This window comes from Sander vitreus, chromosome 9, assembly GCF_031162955.1.
Source record: "Sander vitreus isolate 19-12246 chromosome 9, sanVit1, whole genome shotgun sequence".
NCBI lineage: Eukaryota > Metazoa > Chordata > Actinopteri > Perciformes > Percidae > Sander > Sander vitreus.
The window spans coordinates 25,252,176-25,278,172 of NC_135863.1; the positions used below are offsets into that span (position 1 = coordinate 25,252,176).

The following is a 25,997-nucleotide window of genomic DNA, read 5'->3' on the forward strand; positions in this document are numbered from 1 at the left end:
CAACCCAGAAAAGGGCACTAAAGTGGAAAAGACGCGGACATCCCGTCTTCATGTGTACCCGAGAGTCCTTACCTTGATTCAGGAACTCTCCCATCATGAGTGGCGTGACGCCTGAATATGGACTAAACTAAGAGACTTGTGGCATGTGAGGTTGCGCATCAGTCACAATTTCAGCTCATTTACCCAGTTCTTCATGCTTAAGAGGCAAGTCAAAATTGCACGCAAAATCTTTGTATGCAATTAGTTAGTTTTATTGCTCTTGTATTTCCTCTAGCATCACATCTTCACTTGAGTCCTTAACTTGATTCAGGAACTTTCTGATGTGGTGTGATGTTTGAACATGGACTAATTACAGTAAGACTTGTGGCATTTGATGATGTGCATCACCCACTGTTTAAAACTTTGTTTCAGCTCATTATCTGCCCAGCTCTTCACGCTTTATCAAGTGTTTGTATGCAATTGTTACACTGCTGTAACAGCTCATTGCTGTTGTATTTCTCCATGCCTTTTTATATATTCATAAAAAAGGAGTAAAGTCCATCTTTACTCTTTTAGTTCTAGTAAGATGGTCACTAATCTGTCGCAAACTCTCTGTTTTGTTTATAAATTACATACTGTATTACAAATATGTATGTTGAGAAATTAAGGTTTTTGATATTTGCTCTGAGGCCAATAAATTATTGGAAAGGCAAGTTATTGTATTTTTTTTTTATATATATTTCAATTGGTAAGGTATATCTAGCTTTGTTTTTAAAACAGTGTTTTATGTTTAATCTGTGTACACGTTACATTTCTGGTAAAAGTCAAACGTCTATAAGAAAGCAGTGCTGATTTAATGAATCATCTCAGATAAAGTGTTCATTCTACCTGTAATGGAGTCATAGAACATGATTTTATGCCTTTTAAGTTATAATAGAAAATTCAATTACAGTTCTTAGATGTTGCTTTCACGCAAAAACACTACATTATACATTAAATTTTGAGTAAAATTTGCAAGAAAATTCAGTCAAATGGATTGATTTTATGGAAAAAACCTGGCAGCTGTGGTTGCCAGGATAATTTTGTAAATAAAAACACAATACAGTTGTAAATAACTTCACAGAACTTGTACATTTTACAGCTAAAGAATGTTATTGTAGGGTATTTATTCATTTAAATTTAATGGAATTTAATGTAAATTAAGCAGCAACTGCATGTAAATCCTACTGAAAATGTTTGTTCAGTAGCAGCATGATTGTGCTAATTCAGCAGAAAAGAGCTGTTGGATTTACAGATTTAAAATGTTTTTTTTTTGGTAAATAACAGTTTTGAACTGTAAAATGTACAAGTTAAATATATTCACATTTATACTGTATTTTTTACAAAATTATTCTGGCAACCACAGCTGCCAGGTTTTTTCCGTAAAAACAACGGGATTTTTTTTTTACAGTGTAGTGATGAATTTGTTCAATAAGATCGTTTTTATAATTGGGTTATGGACTTTTTGTCAAATAGATCACTAAAGGTTAAAGCTGGATCAGAAATTTCAGTAAGTTTTGATATTTTAAATGGAATACCACAAGGGAGTGTCATCAGTCCGATTCTGTTTAATATAATGATTAATGATATTTCTTGAAGAAACAGGTTTACAGTCATCTTTGTATGCAGTTGATGGAGTCTTTGTATGCAGTTGACAGAGTAATCTGGAAGAGGGGGGGAAATGTGTCATATGTGATGAAAAGTACTCAGAGAGCTGTACATAGTGTGGAAAGATGGTCCTATGATTAGGGATTTAAAATATCAGTTAATAAATCTTTGTTTGTTTGTATATGCTAGCTACCAAAATGAAAATAGGTAATGAGCAGGGGTTAACGTTATATGGTAAGCCAATTGAAAGGGTGAGATAATTTAAGTACTTAAGGTAATGGTTTGATGACAAGTATACCTTAGAAAAATCATATTATTAAAACTGAGACTAAATGCAAAAAGGTGATACATTTGATGAGATGTGTAGCCGGTATGACTGGGTAGCTGACAGAGAAGCTTTGTTAAATATATACAGGGCTTTGTTGAGATCTACATTTGATTATGGATGCATGAGCAATAAGAAGTTTAGGAGGCATGAAAACTCCTATTAATGCTTTACTTATAAGATAGTAAATTACCATTGCAATTGAGGTGGACCAAGCTATCTTTAACATATTGGGTTAGGATGCAGGGAGAAGGAAATATTAATATTGCATCCCAAGTTGTTGGGAATATACATCTTTTTTTGGTAAAGGATTTGGTTGGTACATCAAAAAAGAAGTCAAGGGGCCCTATCTTGCACCCGGCACAGTGCGGCGCAAAGCCCGACACAAGTGTCTTTGCTAGTTTAAGACCGACGCAGTTGTCAGTTTCCCATCCAGCGCTCACGTCATTAAAGGTGCAGTAGGTAAGACTTAAAAAACTAACGTTCTGTCATATTTGCTGAAACTGACCCTATGTTCGAGTAGAACTACATGAAGCAGGTAATAAAAAAAAAAATCTGGCTCCTCTGGCACCATCTACAGCCTGTAGTGCGATTTGCAAAAATCCACAGCTCCCTGTTCAGATGCACCAATCGGGGTCAGGGAGGGTGTCTAACTGCGTGTCAATCATTGCTCATGCACACGCATTCATTCTCCCTTGTGGGGCTTAGGAGACCGTTTTGGGCTTTACCCGAAAGGGGGGAGGGACTGAGAAGTTGTCGATGTTCAAATGTTTTGGCTAAGTCCTGGATCTTCACAATCCTACCTACAGCACCTTTAAATAGAAAATGCACCTGCGCCCATTTGTGCACCCATGGCGTGCTGGTCTTACAGGGAGGTGTGTTCAGGTGCATTATTGGCGTGTTGCTATCTTGAGGCAGCGGGAAGTGATTGCGCCATTGACCAACAAAAACCTGGTCTAAAGTCAATAGCGCAGCATTTCATTAATATTTTAACAGCAAATTAGTAAAATGCGCCTAGGCTTATCCACAGCGCACACTATGCTTGTTACACACACACACAGGGAAGTGCAGCAGCACACAAACATGCAAAAGATTACAAATAAAAATATAACGGTGCAAATCCGCCATCATAATAGTAATGCGCCAAGGTACAAACGCGCCTGGCTTTTAAAGGGAATGGGAGATGACACTATGATTTGTTTATTGCATGTTACGCCCAAACCACACCTATGAATTAATGAAGACACTACGTACAATCCTTTTGAACCATGCGCCTGGCGCACGGACCCTTTTTTCCGCCGTCAAACTAGCAAAAGTGGATTTGGACATGCCCTAAACGCACCTGCGCCATGCGCTTCACGCCGTGCGCTTAGATCGTTAAAATAGGGCCCAAGGAGTATAAATTATATTCAGTACAGCACAGTTCAGTTTAACCTTTAAAAGTAGTAATATGCTTGGATTCTGCAGCAGCAATACAAAGTATAAAGTCAGGACAAATGACAAGGGAAGATCTATTAATAGAGGTACATTCGAAGCTCCTAAATTTACAGCATCTAGGAATAGATATTCATTTTTGTTGAATTCCGGCACATGTGAGTAGAGGGAAATGAGATAGCGGACAAAATGGCTAAAAGTGCATTACATAAAAATAATAAACTAAAAATTAGGTTGTGACGAGCGGAAGTAAAATCAATTATTCATCAGAGAGTTAATATTAAATGGCAGGAAATCTGGGACAAAGATACAAAGGGTAGAGAGTATTACACAATTCAAAAGGCGGTTAGGGTGAGAAGATATGAAGGTAAAGGTAGAAAAGAAGATGTCAGGTTTACTCGGTTAAGGTAAGGGCACACAGGGTTAGAAATTACATTGTTCTTATTTAAAAAGGCAGAATCAGAAAATTGTGAAGTATGTGGAAGCAGGTGTGATTCCAGGATTTTTTAAGTGGGGTGGCACGGGGGGACCAATAATTGGGACATTTTATTAGAATACGGCATAGAAAATCTGAAATATAGGAAACATTGGATAGGATAGAACAACACAATGTAATTCTGCAAAATAAAACATCACATAACATTTTCAGTAGGCTCAGTCTGCCACTTTTTTTTTTTTTAACAATTCCAGTGCTGGTTCCATGGTATTTGAACTAGCTAGCTAGCTAGATATCAGCCTGTTAGCATTATTTGTTCCTTTGGTAATCCGGAAAATTTTGGTCATACTGAATGACAGCAATGTATCTTGGTCAAATTTGTACATATTAATAAATAAATAAATAAATACAACATTTTAATAATAGGAAATGTGCAAATGATATTATTAAATCAACAATTGACTGAATTTTACCTTTGCAGATTCCTTGGGGAGCAGAAAGAGGTTGGATGGTTGGGGGATGTTTTTAGATGGCTGCCCAAGGAGGCATTTCTCATGAGGTACTGGTACATAAAAAAGAAAAAAAATTGAAAAAGCAAACCTCACAGTGATAAGTGTATTTCATAGGCAATGTGCAGACAGTTGGACAGAGGTCTTGTTTGGTCTCAAAGGATCACCTGTTATCTGCAGTAAACATTTAAATTGTAATACAAATAACCAGATAAAACATACACAAGTAGGCCTATACAATAGTTGGAACTGTAGATAAAAAAAAATGGGCACATCCTTCAGAAAGAGAACATTCATGTACCATTAGTCTATGGTACCATTGAGAGGAAGCATTGGGATACGCCTTACCGGAAGGGGGCAGACTGCAGGTAAAGATGCACCGGAAAGTAGAAACGGAAGTAAGACTGATATCAACAACCTGAGTTACAACGTAGGCAACACTTGATTGCAGTTAAAACTAATAACGTTACACTCTTGCAGTTAACGTTATTGTATTCGATACAAATGCCGTATTATGGGGGAAGCATTTCCCTGTGTGTCGTGGAAGTGGTTTGTTTTTGTGCTGAAACTCAGTGGCTAACGTTAGTTTAACCATTAGGAGCAGCTAACTTAGCTAACTTTTTGTCAGCTGACTTGAGTGAATTCATTTTGACAGCCTCAGTAACTTTAAGCAAACAGTAACAGTCTAATATGCCCAGAAAGTGCTCTATGCTTATCAAGGTTGCGGGCGCAGCTGGATTGTCCGCTAGCTCTCGTTGACACGTCCTAGTAGTTTTATGTGGCGTTGATATAGCCCGGTTTGCTCGCAATGCTTCTGCAGCTGCCCCCATTTGTCAACTAACGTTAGCTGGCTCCTCTCCTCCTGTCTGTTGTTGCCCGATGGCTCACTGCGGTTCCCCCGAGATGAGCCCAAAGGTACAGGCACCGCGTCCCGAAAGCATCGAACCGACACAGGGTAGCGTAGACCAAAGCATAAAGCCGGTACTGTTCGAGATCTTCGGCGAGATATGGACGGTTCAATCACGGCTCGGCCAGGGAGTCTCAGCCTCGGTGTACCGGGTCAGCTCAGGCAGAGCCACCACCACCGCCGCTGTCAAGGAGTTTCAGGCTGACACTCATGGAGGAGATTACGGGTATCACAAGGAGAGGTCCGTGCTGGAAGATATCCAGGGACATAAAAACATTGGTAACAACATTAACGTTAGCCTATTTTACTAAAACATGTTGACCTGTGTCCGTGGTAGCAGGCAAATGAGGGCTGCCCCCTTTTAGTAAATTAGTCGACTTAATGCTGAATAAATTATTTCCAAGAAACTCATAAGCACATCGTAAGCGATTTAAAGTGGTGCTTTTGCATGATTCTTTGTGGAGAAACTCAGTTTTACAAATCCGTTGAGTAAATTAAATGTCATTACTTACTATGAGCAAACAGATTAATGCTTTCATGGCAGAGTATATAATACTACTGTTTTCCTTATGTGATGTCTTTTACAAATGGAAAATGCCAAATCATTTTATTTGAATTTTGCTTTACCTGGTAGAATATTTTGTAAAACAATTCACAAAAAAAAATCTTTTTAATTTTGCATATGATAACCTATGAAATAAGATCTGATTTCAGTAAAACATTACATTTGTCACAGTGTTCTGCAAAAATAATTATGGCTGACAATTGTTGCTCTATAAACCTATTGAAAACAAACTGTTATTGTCATTATCCTGTAGTAAATGGTATTGTCTAATAGGAGGGTTCATTTACTTTTTCTTAAACGTGATACAGTGCAAACAGTGTAGGCCTAGCTGTTTGTAATGACAGCTTTGTTCTCCTCTCAGTGACACTGTACGGGGTGTTCACCAACCACAACTGTATGGGTGTTGCCACCCGCTGTCTTCTGCTGGAGCTCTTGGATGTCAGTGTATCTGATCTGTTGGTGAGAGGCAGCAGTGGTACCCAGGTTGGTAGGTAAGTGAAGTGATGCCCCTGCTTCTCATACAGTATAGCCTAACTCTGACTGTACAAGGTTGCCAGTTCAGCGAGAGTGGCTGCACCATGTATATAACTTTTTTTTACTAGGAGCACTGTAGCCTCTAACTAAAAAAAGGGAGGGGCACACGCAGATAATTTAGGGGCGCACACCTTAAAGGGTAACTACCGTTTTTTTCAACCTGGACCCTATTTTCCTATGTTTAAGTGACTGATGGGAACAACAATCTTTGACCTTGAGCAAGAACGCTGTAGTCGGCAGCGGCGAAGCAAGCTACAATGTAAGTTAATAGGGAAATTGTCCAGCTTATATTTACCTTCACAAAAGTGCTCGTTTTGCCAATGACAGTCTCAGATTAATATTCTAAGTGTCTGACAACATTATGGAAAGGATCCCTTCAGAGATAGTCCTTTAAAACCTCTTTGAGACCTTTCTGTTTAACCAGAAACAGCTCTAAACATGTAAATTGGTAAACTATGTGTTTATTTCAACCAAAACTAGAGTTGTGATGGTTGGAAAAGTGGAAAGACGACCTAAAACTCCTTTTCATAGTTTTATTTTGTTTCTGTCGACTTTGAATAAAGTGTATTTTACGATGCTAAAATTACTGTTTATTCACATGGAGTCTGGTGGGTTTAGCAAACGCGATTTCGCAGATGTTTTTATGTTTAAAAAAGGATCTTGCTCTTTAACAGAAAGATCGACCTCCTTAGAAATCCTTTCCTTAATGTTGTCAGACTTCTAGAATATTAATCTGAGCCTGTCAGTGTCAAAACGAGCACTTTTGTGAAAGGTAAATACAAGCTGAACAACTGACCCTTTGCTAAGCCCCGCCCTCCTTAGTTACTGTTGTTATGCCTGACAAGCTTTGTGCCTGGCATGTCTATTACAGTATATATGCACAGGTGTCAGACATTCCCAAGGAGATAATTAGTAATTTTTGGCGAACAGGTGAAATATCTGAGAGAGCAAGACAAAAAGGACTGCAGTATGCATTTGAGGGATATATCCACGACATAATATGCAACCGATTTAGAGAATAATTTCATCAAAATTGAAGCTAAAGCCTATAGGTCCCAGCGCAAGCAGCAGCCACCTCATACGCTGACCATTCAAATGGGAAATACTATATATTGAGGAACAGCTATGTTCATGCACAGCAGGGTAAGTGAAATTTGAAAATAATCTAATAATTATAAATCAAACACCTTATCTATAAGTCTTGTGGAATAAACACAAGACATTAGCCTGACCACTTTGCAATGATAACATTCTCCCGCTTATATTTTTAGTGCGCCAGGCTACTGCTCATACGTCGTGGGTCTAATCTACGCCTTGGACCTGGCAAGAGCCAGAGATGCTGAGCTGAGCATCATACATCATCAGCAACACAAACAAAGTCCTCCTGCACAAGTCTACCACAGCATTGGCACAAGCCAAGGGGTAACAAAATAAGGGCAGTGCCAATATCATCGATAGTTGTCGCTAAATATATATAATATATTTTAAAGTATGTCAGTGAGCCTCTGTCTTGCCTTTAATCATCTTATTTTACGTTAAAATATATGCATTATGAACAAAGAACTGTCATTATTTCCAAGCAATGCTGTGCTGAGTTAGCTAGCTAGCTAACATTAGCGTGTTCTTACCTTGGAGCAAACGTAGGTGTTTTTGTTAATCCTGTCGACATTTAGTTGTGAATGGGGCCTCCCACACTGCTTGATCCACGCCCGGCATTTCTACCTTTGGGTTTTAGGTTTCGGGAAGGGAAAAAATTCCACCACCCCGTCCAAACTTTTAGGATACCGGGTATTAGATTTGCACAATCCATACGCACAACGCTTTGCATGTTTCCCTCCCTCGAAAGCTTGCCAGACCTCCCGAGCCTAGTTATGGTTGCTAAGCCACGATTGGCCTGTGGCGGTTTTCGGGCATGGCTTAGCGAAGGGTCAATTTCCCTATTAACTTACATTGTAGCTTTTTTCGCTGCTGCCGACTGCTGCGATTGTGCTTAATACTGGACCAATTTCAAAGATTGTTGTTCCCATCAGTCAATTAGACACCAGGGGTCCGTTTCAGAAAGGACAGGTTTAGTGAAAACTCTGAGTTTGTTAACCCTGAGATGAGGGAAACTCTGGGTTTTCTGTTTCAGAAAGGGAGGTTAATCAAACCTGAGAGAGAGGGGTAACTCCAGCCCGTTTCAGAAAGAGAGGTAACTTAACCTCAGAGTCAGTTACTATGGTACAGTTACCATAGTAACTAGTAGTAGACTCAGTAGACTCCTCCCTCTGACACAGCGCACATTCATTTCCTCATTCATTCATTCATTCATTCAGTCTGTATCAGGCGCATTTTAGCGAAGTTTGTTATCTGCATGAATAATAAAACTTATTGTTGTATTATATATATATATATAAGAAAAAAACGTTTTATATATATGTAAGCCGGAGGTCTCTCAGACCGGTCTCGTAAATAAGAGGCTTTTATTTCGCTGTTGACGGTTCATTTGTTTAAATATCACAACACATGTCCATCATCAGATTAATGGGGACCTGTGGTTAACTGTCTTTTCGGAGTTAAACTCCACAAGCGTGTCCTGCGGCTGGCCGGCCATCACTCACACACACACACACACACACACACACACACACACACACACACACACGTCCACAGCGCAGCAGACAAAGGCGGGGGAGAGAGAGAGATACCCGTTTCTCTTCGGTAGACTTGTTTAAATTATGACAAATATGCTATATACATTAGATTTAGTATTTAGTTCATACTTTTTTGGTGTAGTTTTCTGATTTTAACGCTATAAAGACCGTTAATTGCCGTACTTGCATCACTCCCTTACCCCTCATACCAGTCCCTATGGCCACTTGGCCAGTGCGAATGCAATTGGAAAAAACGGTTTTGGGGGAGAGTAGTTACTAGATCTGTTTAGAAGTGGACTTTTCCTATAACTACGTTCCTGTAACTACTTGGTCGGAAAGCGGCTAAACGTTAACCTAACTGTTGCCTACTTGCCTTGCTGGTGTGAGGGGATGGCTACAGGAGGACTTGATGGGGAGAGCAGGATGGTAACTCGTCACTTGTAACCGCGTTACTTAAAATGGCAGGAGTTTCCTCCTCCTGCTCCTCGGAGCGTTTCTTGCTGAATTTAAATGAAAACAAGCTGCTTTGCTTTGCGGTTCATATTAGCTAATAGCTACCATCTGTGTCTGTCTCATTGAGCTTGCTTGAAAAGCTTGCGCGCCAACGTCATTCATTTCATTGGATCACTTGCTGGTGACGATGCAGCCTGTAGGCAGGCTTAAGAGTCCACACGTGGGGTAGAAGCCGCTGATTGGCTGAGAAGCTTTCACTCGAAGCTTTTCTTGGGCTGCTTATTGGATGAACTGCTGGAATGGGTCAAAATGGGCGGGCCCGGACCTAAAATGGGTGGGCCCAATGGTAGCGGCGCGGGTGGTCCTCATATCACTAATGTCACATTATTTTTTATTTTTTTGCAAATTTTGCAAACATAGGGTCAGTTTCAGCAGATATGACAGAAAGTTAGTTTTATAAGTCTTACCTACTGCATCTTTAATAATTAAGACCATGGCAATGATGGCTACCCTTAATATATTAATAATAGCATTGTCTCATTGTATTATATGTTTATTATTATTGATGTTACTCTTAGCATCCAAGGTTTTTTTCTGGCTCAGAATAGGCTTTTCGGTTGACGCATTAAGCAAGTCTTTTTGAGCATGCATCAAACACCAAATGTCCTGCATTCTGATACATTTATGCACCAACTCATGTTGGAAATGTCTTTATTCATGTGAAGGAAAAAAAATGGACGGTAAAACTGGGATCCAATTAGCGCTAGCTTCACAGCAGAGCGCTCAGGTCCAGTCACAACTATGCAGCAGCTTGCTCATCAGTGAAAGCTGCATTCGTAAAATATAGCAGCTGTGGATAAGACTAGTTGACCTCTGGAAGTCAAAGACGTTTTGGCGCTGGTGATCTTCCTTTGGCGCTGACTAAAACCTCTTTGGGGGCGCCAAAAAATTCTCTATGCAGGAAAAACCTTGATTAACATAACACACAAACCTGCCAACTGACTTTGTGGTTGCACAGGTACTTACTCGCCTAGCAACATTGAGGCTACAAGCAAACCATATCTCTTTATTCTGTTAAAGTAATGAGCTATGTCTGTTACATAAAAGCCAGTGCTCACTGCATCCAAAGAGAATACCTGCTGGTCTTAAGAGTTAATAAAATGTGCTGTGTTCTACAGTGAGAAAAATCATGCAACGTTATCTGAGGTGGCCAGTGAGTTTTTGTGCATGTATCACGCTTGCTTTTTGATTGGAGAAAAAGATTCCTGCAATGTACAGAACAAGAATCCTTTGCATGTCGTTGAGGGTTGGCGCCTATTGGCGCCCAGCACCAGACATTACCACTCAAACTAGCAAATTGACCCAATTTCAATACCTAAGGAGTAAATCTCATCAGCGCCAGTGAGCCAATAAGCATGCAGCATGGTTCTACTAAGATCTAATATTGCTGGTGATTGGCTGTCTAATGTAACACGTCGTAGAGACAAGCAGGAAAAACACTACATTACACTCACTTAGTAGGAGCTCAAAATAAATAAAAAGATTTGTGCTATAATGTGTAATGTTGTAATTTCCTTTTGTTTCATTAAATTGGTATAGAAATGTTTTTATTGTTTAGGAACTGGTATTGAAGGCACAGTATTGGTATCTAAATTTTTTAAACGAGACCCAGCCCTAAATATAATGGAATATCATTATATTCAGTAAGGCGGCTTTCACATCTGGGACCTGGGCCCGGATCCGACTGCAATGGACCTTTTTCACAGCAGACATTTTGACTTGTCATAGTAGGAAAAGCACAGCTGAAATTGATAATCTTAACGATGGCTCAATTCCATCAAGTGTCCCAGTAAGCTATTTCAGTGAGTCAGCATGCACAATACCAGGGCCTCTCCTAAGTGGCTCGGTCAGGTCCGGCCTCTCTTCCCACTCCGCATAAAGTTCAGCTAGATAGACAGTGCACCACCACCGTTATGGTACCATTACTAGTATATTGTAATATCTAATAATATAATAAATACCATTCGCCTATATTATACTTATATATTATTCACACCATATATTATTGAATAAATATTTTATATATGTGACAAAAGTGCTGATATAGCTATACTAATATCCAATTACCCTGGTCATGAAGGAGTCCACACTTCATACTGATGTCCATATTCACCTTTATTCCTTATAGAAGTATGATGGAACGCCGTGAAAACGTGTTCACCTGGTAGACCAGCAGTAGAATAAAACAAAACAGGAGCTTAACAGTTCGCTATTCACAGTCTCCATTTCTCTCCTCCATTCGCACTTCTCACCAAAACATCCGGTCCTGAATCTTGTAGCTTACCAAAATAAAAGTCATTCGTACTGAATATACCAAAAGACAAAATACAACTCAGTTTAACTCATGAAGAACCCGAAATTTAGTGAACAATGTTTTATAATAATGTATAAAACTGAAACCACCTAGCAATCGTACAGATCACTTATGTTAATTTTGGTGTTGTCATGGCAACAAATATACACTTTCCAGCGTCAGCTACAGTTGCTATTTATTGATTACAATTGTACTTTTTTTTTATTTTTTACTTTGGTTTAGTTGTTTTTCTTCTTTTTATTTATTTTTTATATTTTTAATGTCTTTATCTCAGTTATTATCATCTCTGCCACAATTATTACATTCCATCCTACAAAGGCTCACCAAACATGTACGTACACCATGCCGGTCATCCACCTTTTTGTAACACTATCTTCACAAATAAACATTTCCCCCATTGTAACTTTTTTACTGATAATGCTTTGGGGATAAATACAGAAACTACAATGTGCTGTTTTACTTTAGTTCACAGTCACTTTTTAATTGAATGCTGCTTAACAAATGCACATTCAGAAATGTAAACCATGTATTATTATCATCAATTATAACATTATTATTGCCTCAGCCCCATACAGGGTCTCCCTCCCTCCTCTCTGTCTTTTTTTTTTTGTTTACACTGAAATAGCAATCATATTTAAGGTGATTAGACTTCCATGGAAAGGGGAGTATCTAACAACCAGTGTGGGAAATATGGAGTGATGAGGGAGCTAGAGACAGATGAGCTCACAGCACTCACACAAGCACTATTTATTTTAACGAGGTAAATAAATTTAGCAGCCTTTATGTATTTTTTCTTTTTCTTCACTCTCTGCCGTCTCTAATGTCTCTCGCCCAAGTGAGGGAGTGGTACAGCGGCGTGTGGCAAATGTCAGAGCTGACATTAGCGTTGATGTAAAAATGCAAATAAATTAGTGAATGCACAGGCAATTAAGTGATAACCTGCAGTTTTGAAATAAAAAAAAGTAATCAAATTTGCAGGTCGCACATGTGCAAGTAGTTTTAACCCTTGTGTTGTCCTCGGGTCAAATTTGACCTGTTTCAAAGTTTTTTATATCATAAATATGGATTTCTTTCAACCAAATTGCCCAAAAATAACATGGATGCATAAATGATCCCACCCATGCATCCATGTTATTTTTGGGCAGGTAAAATGAATTATTACTTTCATTGAATTTTGGGTATTTTATTCAGGAGTTTTAGCATTTATTCACCGACAGATAAACTGTAAACAGACTGCCCTGCTACGTTCACAGCAATAACTTTACTGCTACTTCATACTCATCAACAAACACACCTCCCTCTCCCTTTTTCCCTCTCTCTCCAACGCACACTTGTAAACAAGACGGCTGGAGCAGCTGCTGTGTGTGCAACAGTGTGTGTGTGTGTGTGTGTGTGTGTGGCTGTGACACTGTTTTTGCCACTGTGTACGTGAACTATCATGCGGCACGTGCGTCGGCTCCATGGATGTATAATCATAACAGTCGGCTCATTGTCCAAATGCTCTCCACATTGTTTTTACGTTCATATGCTTAGGCGCTGCGCCTGAGCTGTATAATAGAAGGGAAAACCCTGACATATGTATTGACCATCCAGTGATCAGTATCTGTTCTTCTGTTGATGTACAGTGGTGTGAAAAAGTGTTTGCCCCCCTTCCTCATTTCCTGTTCCTTTGCATGTTTGTCACACTTAAGTGTTTCTGAACATCAAACCAATTTAAACAATAGTCAAGGACAACACAAGTAAACACAAAATGCAATTTGTAAATGAAGGTGTTAATTATTAAAGGTGAAAAAAATCCAAACCATCATGGCCCTGTGTGAAAAAGTGATTGCCCCCTAAACCTAATAACTGGTTGGGCCACCCTTAGCAGCAACAACTGCAACCAAGCGCTTTGGCGATAACGTGCAATGAGGCTTTTACAGCGTCCCTGGAGGAATTTTTGGCCCACTCATCTTTGCAGAATTGTCCTAATTCAGTTACATTAGAGGGTTTTCGAGCATGAACGGCCTTTTTAAGGTCATACCACAACATCTCAATAGGATTCAGGTCAGGACTTTGGCTAGGCCACTCCAAAGTCTTCATTTAGTTTTTCTTCAGCCATTCGGTGGTGGACTTGCTGGTGTGTTTAGGATCATTGTCCTGCTGCAGAACCCAAGTTCGCTTTCAGCTTGAGTACACGAACAGATGGTCGGACATTCTCCTTCAGGATCTCTTGGTAGACAGCAGAATTCATAGTTCCTTTTATCACGGCAAGTCTTCCAGGTCCTGAAGCAGCAAAACAGCCCCAGACCATCACACTACCACCACCATATTTTACAGTTGGTATAATGTTCTTTTATGAAATGCAGTGTTCCTTCTACGCCAGATATACTTGGACACACACCTTCCAAAGAGTTCCACTTTTGTCTCATCGGTCCACAGAATGTTGTCCCAAAAGTCTTGGGGATCATCAAGATGTGTTCTGGAGAAATTGAGACAAGCTTTGATGTTCTTTTTGCTCAGCAGTGGTTTTCTCCTTGGAACTCTGCCATGCAGGCCATTTTTTGCCCAGTCTTTTTCCTGATGGTGGAGGCATGAACGCTGACCTTAACTGAGGCAAGTGAGGCCTGCAGTTCTTTGGACGTTGTTGTGGGGTCTTTTGTGACCTCTTGATGAGTCGTCGCTGCGCTCTTGGGGGTAATTTTGGGCGGCCGGCCACTCCTGGGAAGGTTCACCACTGTTCCATGTCTTCGCCATTTGTGGATAATGGCTCTCACTGTGGTTCGCTGATTCCCAAAGCTTTGGAAATGGCTTTATAACCCTTTCCAGACTGATAGATCTCAATTACTTTCTTTCTCAATTGTTCCTGAATTTCTTTGGGTCTCGGCATGATGTGTAGCTTTTAAGGATCTTCTGGTGGACCTTACTGTGTCAAGCAGCTCCTATTTAAGTGATGCATTGATTGTGAACAGGTGTGGCAATAATCAGGCCTGGGTGTGGCTAGAGAAATTGAACTCAGGTGTGGACAACCACAGTTATAGTATGTTTTAACAAGGGGGGCAATCACTTTTTTCACACAGGGCCATGATGGTTTGGATTTTTTTTTCTCCTTTAATAATAAACACCTTCATTTACAAATTGCATTTTGTGTTTACTTGTGTTGTCCTTGACTTTTGTTTAAATTGGTTTGATGTTCAAACACTTAAGTGTGACAAACATGCAAAGGAACAGGAAATGAGGAAGGGGGGCAAACACTTTTTCACACCACTGTAGATGGCGGTGGAGCTAGGTTGTGAGTGACTTTTTATACAAAGCAGACGTTTTTATATTTCATTTGGTCTTTCCAGCTTAAAAGCTGGTATGTAAAAGTGAGTAGTGATGGAAGAGCTTTGGGGGTTTTTTATCTTAAATTTGTATGGCTTGCTTGTATTGTAGTGATTCAAGTAGTTTCAAACTTGTCAAACAATATTCAGATGAGTGAAAATCATAGAAAACATTTTGGCAGCCTCTGTTGACATGAATGAAAAAACGAAACAAACGAAAAAAATTGCAATATTTAACTTGATTGTTTTACAGGTTTTTTCACATGCGAATTAAAGGAGAGGTTTGAATCAATTAGCACTCCAAGATATTTAAATTCACTCACATTCTGTAATTTTTCACCCTTTACCATTATGTGAGGGTTACTCCTGGATCTATCTATTTACAGAAGAATATACTTATTGTTTTACATACATTTAGTTGCAGGCAACACACATCTAGCCATGTTGTAACATGACCCATGAATCTGGTGAGCTTAGCTGCAACATCTGCTTTGGATCTGCCATGTACAAAGAAAACTTAATCTGCGTACATTATGGTTTTAACCTTAGGACAAACCGGTGGAAGGTTGTTAATATATAGGCTGAACCATAGTGGACGAAGAATTGATCCTTGCAGGAAACCAGTAGGTAACTGAATCAACTTGGATATATGATTATTTATGGTAACTGAGACTGGTTTGTTAAACAAGATTCCACCCATTTCATTGCACCATCAGAGAAATTAAATGTTGATGCAAGGAGAACTTTAACTTTCCTAAGATCAAGAAATGCTGCACCTACATCACCACCCAAATCAAAAAAATGTTTTTAATTGTCTCAACAAAAAAAGGCAAATAGCCATCTCTGTTTAGTGTTTGGCTCTAAAGCAAATAGGGCTGTGTATTGGCAAGAATCTGGCGATACAATACGTATCATGATACATGGGTCACGATTCAATTAGGGCTGTCAGCGTTAACGCGTTAATCGCGATGCGATTAAGGGCCGACGCGATGCGATTCATTTTTTTTAATCGCATGCCGGCATTTATTAATTTACTTTACACTTCACTCGGCTTTGCGTCATGCCTAACAGGCTACTATTTTGACCCTTTTGCAGCACCGTTACTTATCATCAAGCTGCCACTTCCTCGTAACACATCCTGCTGCTGCAGGCTGCAGGCATGATGGAGAAAGACAGCAGCAATGGCGCTTTTTATTTTCCAAAACTCCCGGACAGCTCGTAGACAAGTCGAAAGCCATATGCACATTGTGTAAAGCCGAATTAAAATATCACCAAAGCACGTCAAGCTTGAGCTACCACCTACGGAGCTAAGCTTAGTAGTACAGTTAACGTGATGCTAGACCACCGGCCCTCGGGGGGCGGGGGAGAGATGAATGTTCGGAAATAAGAGGTTGCTGTGGCCCGCCGTACAGGTTAGTTTGACCAGCGAGCAGCAGCGGTGGCCGGAGCGAGCAGCAGCTGCTGCGGTGGCCGGAGCGAGCAGCAGCTGCTGCGGCGGCCGGAGCGAGCAGCTGCAGCGGCCGTAGTGGGCAATCACGGGGGGACATCCTCAGCGGTGAAACACGAACGGGGGCTAGAGTATAACCTAGCTAGGTGGAAAGCTAACGCTAGCTGGCCACCTGTTCCATCAATCCTGCTTGCAAGTGTCCGCTCATTAGACAAAAACTGGACTACATCCAACTTCAACGAAACTCCCAACACGAGTTCAGAGACTGCTGTGTTTTTGTTGTTGTGGAAACAACAGTGTACTGTTTCTCTGTCGCCGGGTAAGAGTGGAGATGGGCTATGTTAACACGGACTTGTGCAGAAATGAGCTGCTCATTAACCGGTGATCACTGGATGTCAGTGAGTAATCAACATTATTTAGGAGTTACTAAACACTATATTGACTCTAGTAAGGATAGGGATTTTTAGTTTTTTAGTTAGGTACTTGGAGGAATTGTGCAATAATGACAGATTCACACATTTTTCTTTTGTTTACAGTAAATAAATAATTACAAATCTTAAAATCAAGTTCATAAAGTAACTTTCTTTGTATTCATTTGATTCCCAATCAAGATACACTGGTAAAAATTGCTTTTGATTGTTAATATGTACTTAAAAACTGTTCTGAAATGCAAAATAATAGAATTTTAATCATGTGATAAAATGTGATTAATCGCGATTAACTATAGAACTTCAGCAATTAATCGTGATTAAAAAATCGCGTTTGACAGCCCTAGATTCAATATATTGCAATATATTTTGATACTGTGCGTAAGGCGATATATTGGGATTTTAAAGTATAATTTTAGAAAAACTAATATTAAAAAAAGTCATGATGTTCATAAAAGATAAACAATTCAGTACACAGAAAATCAAACTGCCAGTTTGGGATTGGGGTATACAGGTTCTTAGTGAGCTAATGTTTATATGCTAAAGTAGGCCAAAGTTCAGCCATAGCTACATTGTTAGCTTCTAGCAAAAAGTCAGGCACTGCTAGGCACTGTTAGGCAAGGACATTAGTGGTGCGTCTCAGCATAGCCATCTAGCGGTAGGGGGTTTAAAACACAACATAAACGTAAACCACTGTCTTACATGAATATTTTTTAACGTAAAAAAAATATATAAAAAAAATTTGATATTGCTTTTTTGAAAATCAATACAGTATTGCAAAATAAAATATCGATACTCAATTGTATAGATTTCTTACACCCCTAAAAGCAAAACTGCATGGGGTTGAGAGAGGTGGCGCTGTCAGCTGGATGGAAAAAAATCTGCTCAGCTTCCCATTTCTCAGCAATTTTGGATGCTGTCCGGAGAATACTGATTGACCTATAATTACTTAAGGAAGGTTGCCTTAGAAGGTTTGAGGGTGACTTTTGACTCAGTGATGTTTTTATGGTACTATTGTTGCTGGGTACACTGTCGGGGCCCGTTTCCGAAAGCAGGTTTAGTGAAAACTCTGAGTTTGTTAACCCTAAGATGAGGGAAACTCTGGGTTTTCTGTTTCAGAAAGAGAGGTAACTTAACCTGAGAGTCAGTTACTATGGTAACTGATACTGACACTGACACAGCGCTCTTTCATTTCCTCATTCAGTCTGTATCAGGCGCATTTTAGCACAGTGTTGGTTTATTAACTGTTAGGCAGACTAAAACATTTTTTTTTTTCTCAAAACATGGCATTTCTTTTTGTAGACGATCCCGTTGATGAAGAAGCTGTATTACTTCGCAGGGAGTTAACATACGGGAGATGATATTGAGGCCCCGACTATAGATGCGTTTTAATTTCCAGATACTAGCCTACCTATTTGAGCAGTATCGTTTTTCTTCCCAGTCTATCAGTTATGTAGCCTACATAACCTTATCCGTACTCACATCACTAACGTCACCCATCGTGGACATGCTCTTACATCCCAGCACATTCTTTGTGTCGCATTACGTTTTTTTGCAAACGGCAGTTTTCTTTACAACATTGGTGATGCGGAGCATATTAGTAAAGCCACTAAGAAGAGTGTGACTTTCTCTGAAACGTTTTTGTAGTGTTCCCTGGACACAAAGTAAGAGCCATTAACAAGGAGTTCCACAGTATTGCAGGTGAATGATGTAAACCCTTTGAAATAAAAGAATGTTGAAAAAATGTTCTAGCTGAAATAAAAGAACTGTATGTGCGCATGAGTATTTCTGCCAACCAGTTTGTCTGTGGTTGATGGTGAATCATAGTATCATGGCTCCATTCATGCTACCTTTTTATTGTGGTGGTGCATGCACTTAACTCTGAGTGAACCTACTCCGAGTTGATTGAACCAACTCAAATCAGCTGTTCTGGAACCGAAAACTCAGAGTTTCCCATCTCAGGGTAAATCAATTCAGAGATCAGGTTTAGACTCAGAGTTTGTTAAACCTCGTTCCTGAAACGGGCCCCTGGTCTACTAGGAAACTCTGGGAGATTTCAGCCACAGAGTAAACAAAATAGTGATTGAAGACCTCTGCTAATTTAGTTGGGTGCCGTAAGAAAATTTAATTGTGGTTAATTTCTAGCATTTTTCTATTACTGTGATGTTTCCCTGTTAGTTTCTTAAATTCGCTCCAGATCATTTTAACATTTACTCTGGCCTCATTAAAGGCTGCGATAAAAAAATTTGCTGATAGTTTTTGTTTTGACAGCATTTTTAGAGCAAGATCATGCTCTTTCATCAGTTTAAAAAATAAAAATATATACATATATAAGGATAAAATTATATTGTTTATTATATTATTATTATATATATTAGGACATTATTAGGATTTTATCACCAATTATATTACATTCATATTTTCAGCATCACTGTTGCATTGTCTTTGCAATTTTTTTTGTGTTATTATGGCGGCAGAAAACTACTTTTTGGAGCGTGTAACGTACAGCGGCTGTGGCTCAGGTGTAGAGCGGTCTCCTACCGATCAGAAGGTTGGTGGTTCGATCTCTGGCCCTGCAGTCCCATGTCAAGTGTCCTTGGGCAAGACACCCAAATTGTTCCCGATGCTGTGCCATCGGAGTGTAAATGTGTGTGAATGTTTATCTCATCAGATAGCAGGTGGCAGCCTCGGCCACAGTGAAGGTGAAGGTTCTTGTACTATGTTAAAGCGCTTTGAATAGTCGTTAAGAATATAAAAGCACTACATTTACAGCAGTGGGGCTAGCTAACGTTAAAGTCAGCCCTGTAACATTAGCTATTGAAGAACTTAGCGGGGCATATTAAAGGAAAATTGGGTTTGCCTAGTCTTTGTGTGGATTTGGCAGTCTGAAATGGAATAAAGCGCTGCTTAAACCCGCCGGTGATCTCGGCTGGCATTAATGTCTTTAAGGGCCTCAGTTGTAAAGCTGGTCAAGATATTTAGTATCATATGAAACTAGACATTCTAAGGAATCCATTGATAACAACCATGTAATGCGAGCTTGTCGACCAAGGGGGCCATTTTCAAAGGAGTCCCTGGACCTCTCACCTCAGAATGAAAATGGGTTCTAATTCATTTCTTTCTCCATTCTTAATAAAAACTCATTTATCGTGTTTTACATTGTAGCTGTTGCCATCTACAAATTTAAGATGATGTTGTATTAGGTGAGCTAAATTGAACTTTTCCTTGTCATACTGCAATCACCTTGATATTAGTACAGTGATCCCAACATACCCTGGTAAATAAATGCTTCTCCTTCATTTAAGTCCAGATGTCCAAACTACAGTTGTGCATGGTTGACCCTGATCAAATCACATCATGATGAAAAATCACAACACTGAATCTGCCATGTTTTACAGAGTGACTCTCTCCTGAAGCTCCAGTTTAACGAGGTGTCCCTGGACTCACCAGACTCTCCTCACAGTATGAGAAAACCATCAGAGGAGGAAGTTATTGCTAGACAGGTGTCATGCTTCAGTCAAGCGATGGTCTAAAGCACAGCGGCCAACAGCATCAGGAAATCCTGAGTCTCAGTATCCACAGGAAGACGTCATGGTGACCACTGTGACCTTAGACCCTACATTACTAGCTGACACAACTTCAGTATACAAGAAACCCTTTACTCTGACATGATCTCTGGACAGTTTCCATCAAAGTTAAATTTGCTGCTCTGTGGCATATTTTAAGGAGGGTTTTGGTCATTTTTAGGTTTAGTAGGAAAGCTCCTTTGGTGTGAAATATAACATGAATTACAATAATTACATACATAATTACACAACAGGTGATATGAAAAACATATTTGATTAAATGCTTTTAGAAGGGTCAAATACCTGGTCTATTTAACATACTTAAAATCAAATTGTAATCCTTTACGACAGGTGGTAACAAACCAAGCCGTTTTTTTGTGTTTTTTCTCCGGTCACATTATTACTCACTGTGGGCTCATTTTTGCATCTGCAAGTCTTGCATCTCAAATTAACAAGCACAACCATGGCCAGAAGTATGAATAGCTCCTAAATGTCTTTTAAGCAGTATAACACCGTTATAATGGCATAAAACATAAAAAAAGGAAAAACATAAGTTAAATTCCTTTGATAATTTATTTAGATAAACAGTTGGATCAGATAATACAACATTTCACTAAGGGTACACATGTATATACAATACAGCAATAAAAGAATGTTGGCTGTACATCATTCACACAAAGAATTATTTACATTTTTGCAAACTTAACACCAGTGGGGTGTAACTAAGTACATTTACACAAGTTCTGTACTTAAGTCCAAATGTTAAGGTACTTGTACTTAACGTGAGTCTTTTCTTTTCATGCAACTTTCTACTTCTACTCCACTACATTTCAGAGAGAAATATTGTACTTTTTACTCTACTACAACAATCTGACAGCTTTAGTTACTAGTTTTGCATTAAGTACTTTTACTTGTAATACTTTAAGTACATTTTCCTGATGATACTTTTACTTAAGTAACATTTTCAATGCAGGACTTTTACTGTAACAGAGTATTTTTACAGTGTAGTATTAGTACTTTTACTGCAGTACAGGATCTGAATACTTCTTCCACCACTGGGCTAGTGTTCGGTTAGGGTTCGGTGCTGAGGCTTGCTGTCTCAGTCGAGGATTGGATGAATTTTCATCACGTGCTGTGTGTCACACTGTAAACATGATTGCCTCTTGAAGCTAAAAAAAGCGTAGAATTTTATGCATTTTACAGCTTCTTGATCTAGATTTTTTTAAATAGTTGAAGGACATTTTCAATGGAATTTTATATTCACTTTGTGTTTTTTTGGCTTAACTTTGGAACTTTTTTCATAATGTCGGTGGGTTCTACCAAGACGCATTCAGGGATGGTTGGAATTTTGAGAATCCGACGAACAATTTGTTTTTTCAGCTTCTTTATAGGGTAAGTGTTTTTTTCTTTGGCGATCTTTTAAACAAAACATGCTTTTTCAATCCCACCACCGGGTTTTGGGGTTAAGAGGGTTAAACGTTATTGTGTTGACAGATGACAATATAAATTATACAATATATTCTACAGTACTTTAAAAGTACATAATCTGTAGCTTGACAAACATTTCACAGCATAAATATGGCAATGGCAATGAAAACTTATTAAGTGAAAAGATCTAAATTACTCTGCAAAAAATGGACACAGCACAGTCCTCACAATGGGCGTTTCTCAATCTGTGTTCTTCTGTTGACTTGTGTTCTTGTGTCCCTGTGAAACGTCATCTCGTGTTGCCAAAGTACTGTCCCAATAGAGCTCAACAGTAACCGCCCACTTTTTTTCGGCTCTGTCTCCGGAAGTGTTTTTCCCCATTCAATTGTTTCACTGACGTTTCGAAAATTGCTTATATATAGAGTTTTAAGTCTGGAACCAAGCCAATCAGCTACAAGATGAATAGTGAGCATAACTCATTAGATTTGGAGCAAAAGAACATTTTGAAAACAGCAAAAAAAGGCAAAGGAACAAGACCGTGTACAGAAACTATCATAGACTTCAATGGTAGAAGCTCGCTCTAGCTGTTCGCAATTTTGCGGGTACGGTAAACGTTTCTATGGTAACAGCGAGTTGGAACAATCAAAGACGTTGCTGTTATGCTTAGGATTGCGGGTAGTGTAGTTTTTCTCCATTAAATCACGGATAAAACATGTTTTTCTTAAAACAAGGTTAATTTCAGATGGACTTCTAGCTTCTACAGGAGCAGAAACCTTCGTTTCACAACCACGTAGCTCGGGGTCAGTCTACCTCGGATGGTTAGACATTATGATATTCTAAATCCTTATGGAGAAAATCAATGGGATTTTTACTTCCGGAGTTGACTGTTGAGGTCTATACACAAGTTCGCATTTTACCAAGAACAGTTAAGATTCCCGGAAATGTTCTTGACATGCTCATTTTACCGAGGATGCATTGGTTGGTAACTTGTATGAACTTGGCAGCACCCGTATACCAACGTTAGGCCATCTTATTCATCACTAAATTCACTTCTGAGAACATTTTAGGCGAGAAATGAACTGTTTAGATTTCGAATATAGGCAGTCTTGCGAAAATCGTTGCCGAATTGACAATTTGCTTCAAAGTCTTCGGAGTTGAGAAGCTCCATAAAGTGACGCAATGCCACTAGCTCATCACTCGGAGACCACGGCTGTAAGCTGGAGGTCTCTCAGACCGGTCTCGTAAATAAGAGGCTTTTATTTCGCCGTTGACGGATCGTTTGTTTAAATATCACAACACATGTCCATCATAAGATTAACGGGAACCTGTGGTTAACTGCCTTTTCGGAGTTAAACTCCACAGGCGCCTGCGGGCTTGACAACCTCGCTGGCCGGCCGTCAAACGCACATACACACACGGCCACAGCGCAGCAGGCAGAGGGGGGGGAGAGAGAGAGAACCCGTTTCCCTTCGGGAGACTTGTTTAAATTATGAAATAGGCTATATACATTAGATTTAGTATTTAGTTCATACTTTTTTTGGTGTACTTGTTTTCTGATTTATTAGAAATTGAGTTTCAGTTTGTATGATAAATGAACAGTTGCACATAAAGTGGTAACATGCTATGGCATGTTATGTAGACTAAAGGGGAGACACCAACCTTTATAATTTGAATTGCTAATTTCCATCTGTTGTCCCTGGGCATATACAGTGCACTACAATAATATAGAAATGATAATTCCACATAACACTAATAGGGACACCTAGCACACACCAGTGCATAGGCCTACTTATTTTGTTTTATTTAAACTGACTTTAATACACTAATAATAGTAGGGATCACGTTCCACTCTTTTGAATAAGTAAGGGGTGTTTGAGCTAAACCATAAGCAATAAAATTAAAGCTCAAGTTTTCTCAAGCTCAAGTTTTATTTTTCAATATTATTGCAATAGTTGTAACATTGTGAGGTTTTCTTGGCCAGAGATTGTTTAAATACAAAGTGGTTATATTGTTGTGGTTTTTATTTCTAGCTGTTATTTTGGAGCACTGCAGGTAGCCTCTATGCTGGGGGTGTTGCCCAAAACCAGCAAGAACGCATTGTCTCAAACTGTTAACAGCGTTTTCTGTGCTTATGAACTTGCGAGTTCATTCTTCCAAGAACAACCAGCAATAACGTTCTCTCCAAGAGCACAATTCCGTTCTTTGGAATCTTGAGATTGAGAAACAGCCAATAGCTTTTGATACTTTAGTTACTAAGAGGTTAAGGAGCAAGATACCTGTCCAGCAATAACTTCCTCCTCTAATGGTTTTTCATGCTGAGGAGAGTCTGGTGGGTTCAGGAACATCTCATCTAACAGGAAGCTTCAGGACAGAGCATCTGGTCAACATGGCAGATTCAGTTGGACTATACTGTCACTTTTGATCAAGGTAAAAAATTTACTCTACAACTACATACATTTAGTCTTTATTTAACAGGGTGTGTGGTGATCAATAGTAATATCAAGATGATTACAGTATGATGAAAAAAAGTTTAATTCGTATTCTTTATTGTTTAACTTACTACAACACCATCTTAAATGTAGTTATGGTAACACCTAGTTGCTCAGTTTAGTCAAGTATGGAGGAAGAATTTGATTAAAACCCATTTTCATTCGTATATCTTGAGTTAAAGGTAAGGCTAGGCAGTCAAAATGTTAAGTAGTGCTGGTTAAACCCACCAGCAATCTCAGCCGACATTACTGTCTTTTAGCAGGCTCAGTTGTAAAACCTAAAGATATTTGGTATTGACGACAAAATCCTCGTAATATAAACCTACCCGGAGGACAATGTCAAGCCGATTCATGCCTTTGAGCACAGCAGTGAATTGACTGCATTTTTATAGCGCTTTTATAGTCTTAACGACTACTGAAAGATCTTACATAGTACAGGTACCATTTACCATATACACACACATTCGGACACTGGTGGCCAAGGCTGCCATACAATGTGCCACCTGCTCATCAGAGGAACATTCACATGTAACAGGTGCAGATTGACGACAGAAGGATGAATCTGGTGCCACATATTTTAATAAAAAAAAACTCTGTTTCTGTAATTAACAGAAGAAAGACAATATAAGTTGCACTGTAGTTTCCACAAGCGTAATGGCTGCCTACATTAACAGACACTTTTGCAAAACTAAAAAACAATAAAACCAAAATGTCCCTCAGCACATTCTCATTTGAACAACAAAATACACTGCATCATTACAGCTGCCTCAGTTACCTACTATACAGTGGTTCTAAACACCATCATTTTAACAGATTATATTCAGATATCCATTTCAAACATCTGGCATTGAATAACAAAAAGAAACCTAATCACAACTGCTCACACACCACTTTAGCCTAACAGAAAAACACGGACTTAACCAGCTAGCTAACAGTAGTGCTAGTGTGTGTGATGCTAATATTTTAAACTATAACAACACACATCAAGAAGGCTATTCCTAAGTTAACAACACTAACATATTATCATGTTTCGATTCATACTGTTATTTACCTGTAATTAACAAAAGAAAGACAATATAAGCGAGCCAACTGACTTAAACACCGCTAGACAGTCTTTCTTGCTGTAACTACATGCATCTTAAAATAACAAAAATAATGAGTAGGCGAGAAACTAAACTGTTCTAAATTGTATGGGTGGTCCTATGAACAACATATATTCAATATTAACATATTAACCTAAAAACCTGGCGCCACACACACACATATGGTGCAGCATCAGGAGAAATTCAGGGTTCATTGTCAGCAGTCACACAACATGGGACTGCAGGGCCATGGATCGAACCACCGATTGGTAGATGACCACTCTATCACCTGAGGCACCCTACTTGAATAAAAAAACTCAGTTATAAAACTGTTACCTTTACTTCAGCTTTGGAAAGGCAAAGAAGGTGCCCAGACAGTTAGAGGCGAAGGCTTCTTATTCTTTTTAGTTCAACAGCAGTTGGCATCCATCAATATTATATCGATATATGAGGCTAGAT

The 25,997-nt window shown here is 39.2% G+C and overlaps 1 protein-coding gene across 1 annotated transcript in view; it reads left to right on the plus strand.

The window, feature by feature from the left end:
• The first annotated feature begins 4,703 nt into the window (after positions 1-4,703).
• Positions 4,704-25,997, plus strand: part of uhmk1 (U2AF homology motif (UHM) kinase 1) — a 37,260-nt gene continuing 15,966 nt past the window's right edge. The window contains exons 1-2 of the mRNA XM_078259469.1: positions 4,704-5,516; positions 6,164-6,293. Of these exons, the coding sequence (XP_078115595.1) occupies positions 5,210-5,516; positions 6,164-6,293 (437 nt within the window). The 5' untranslated portion in view covers positions 4,704-5,209. The remainder of the gene's footprint in view (positions 5,517-6,163; positions 6,294-25,997) is intronic.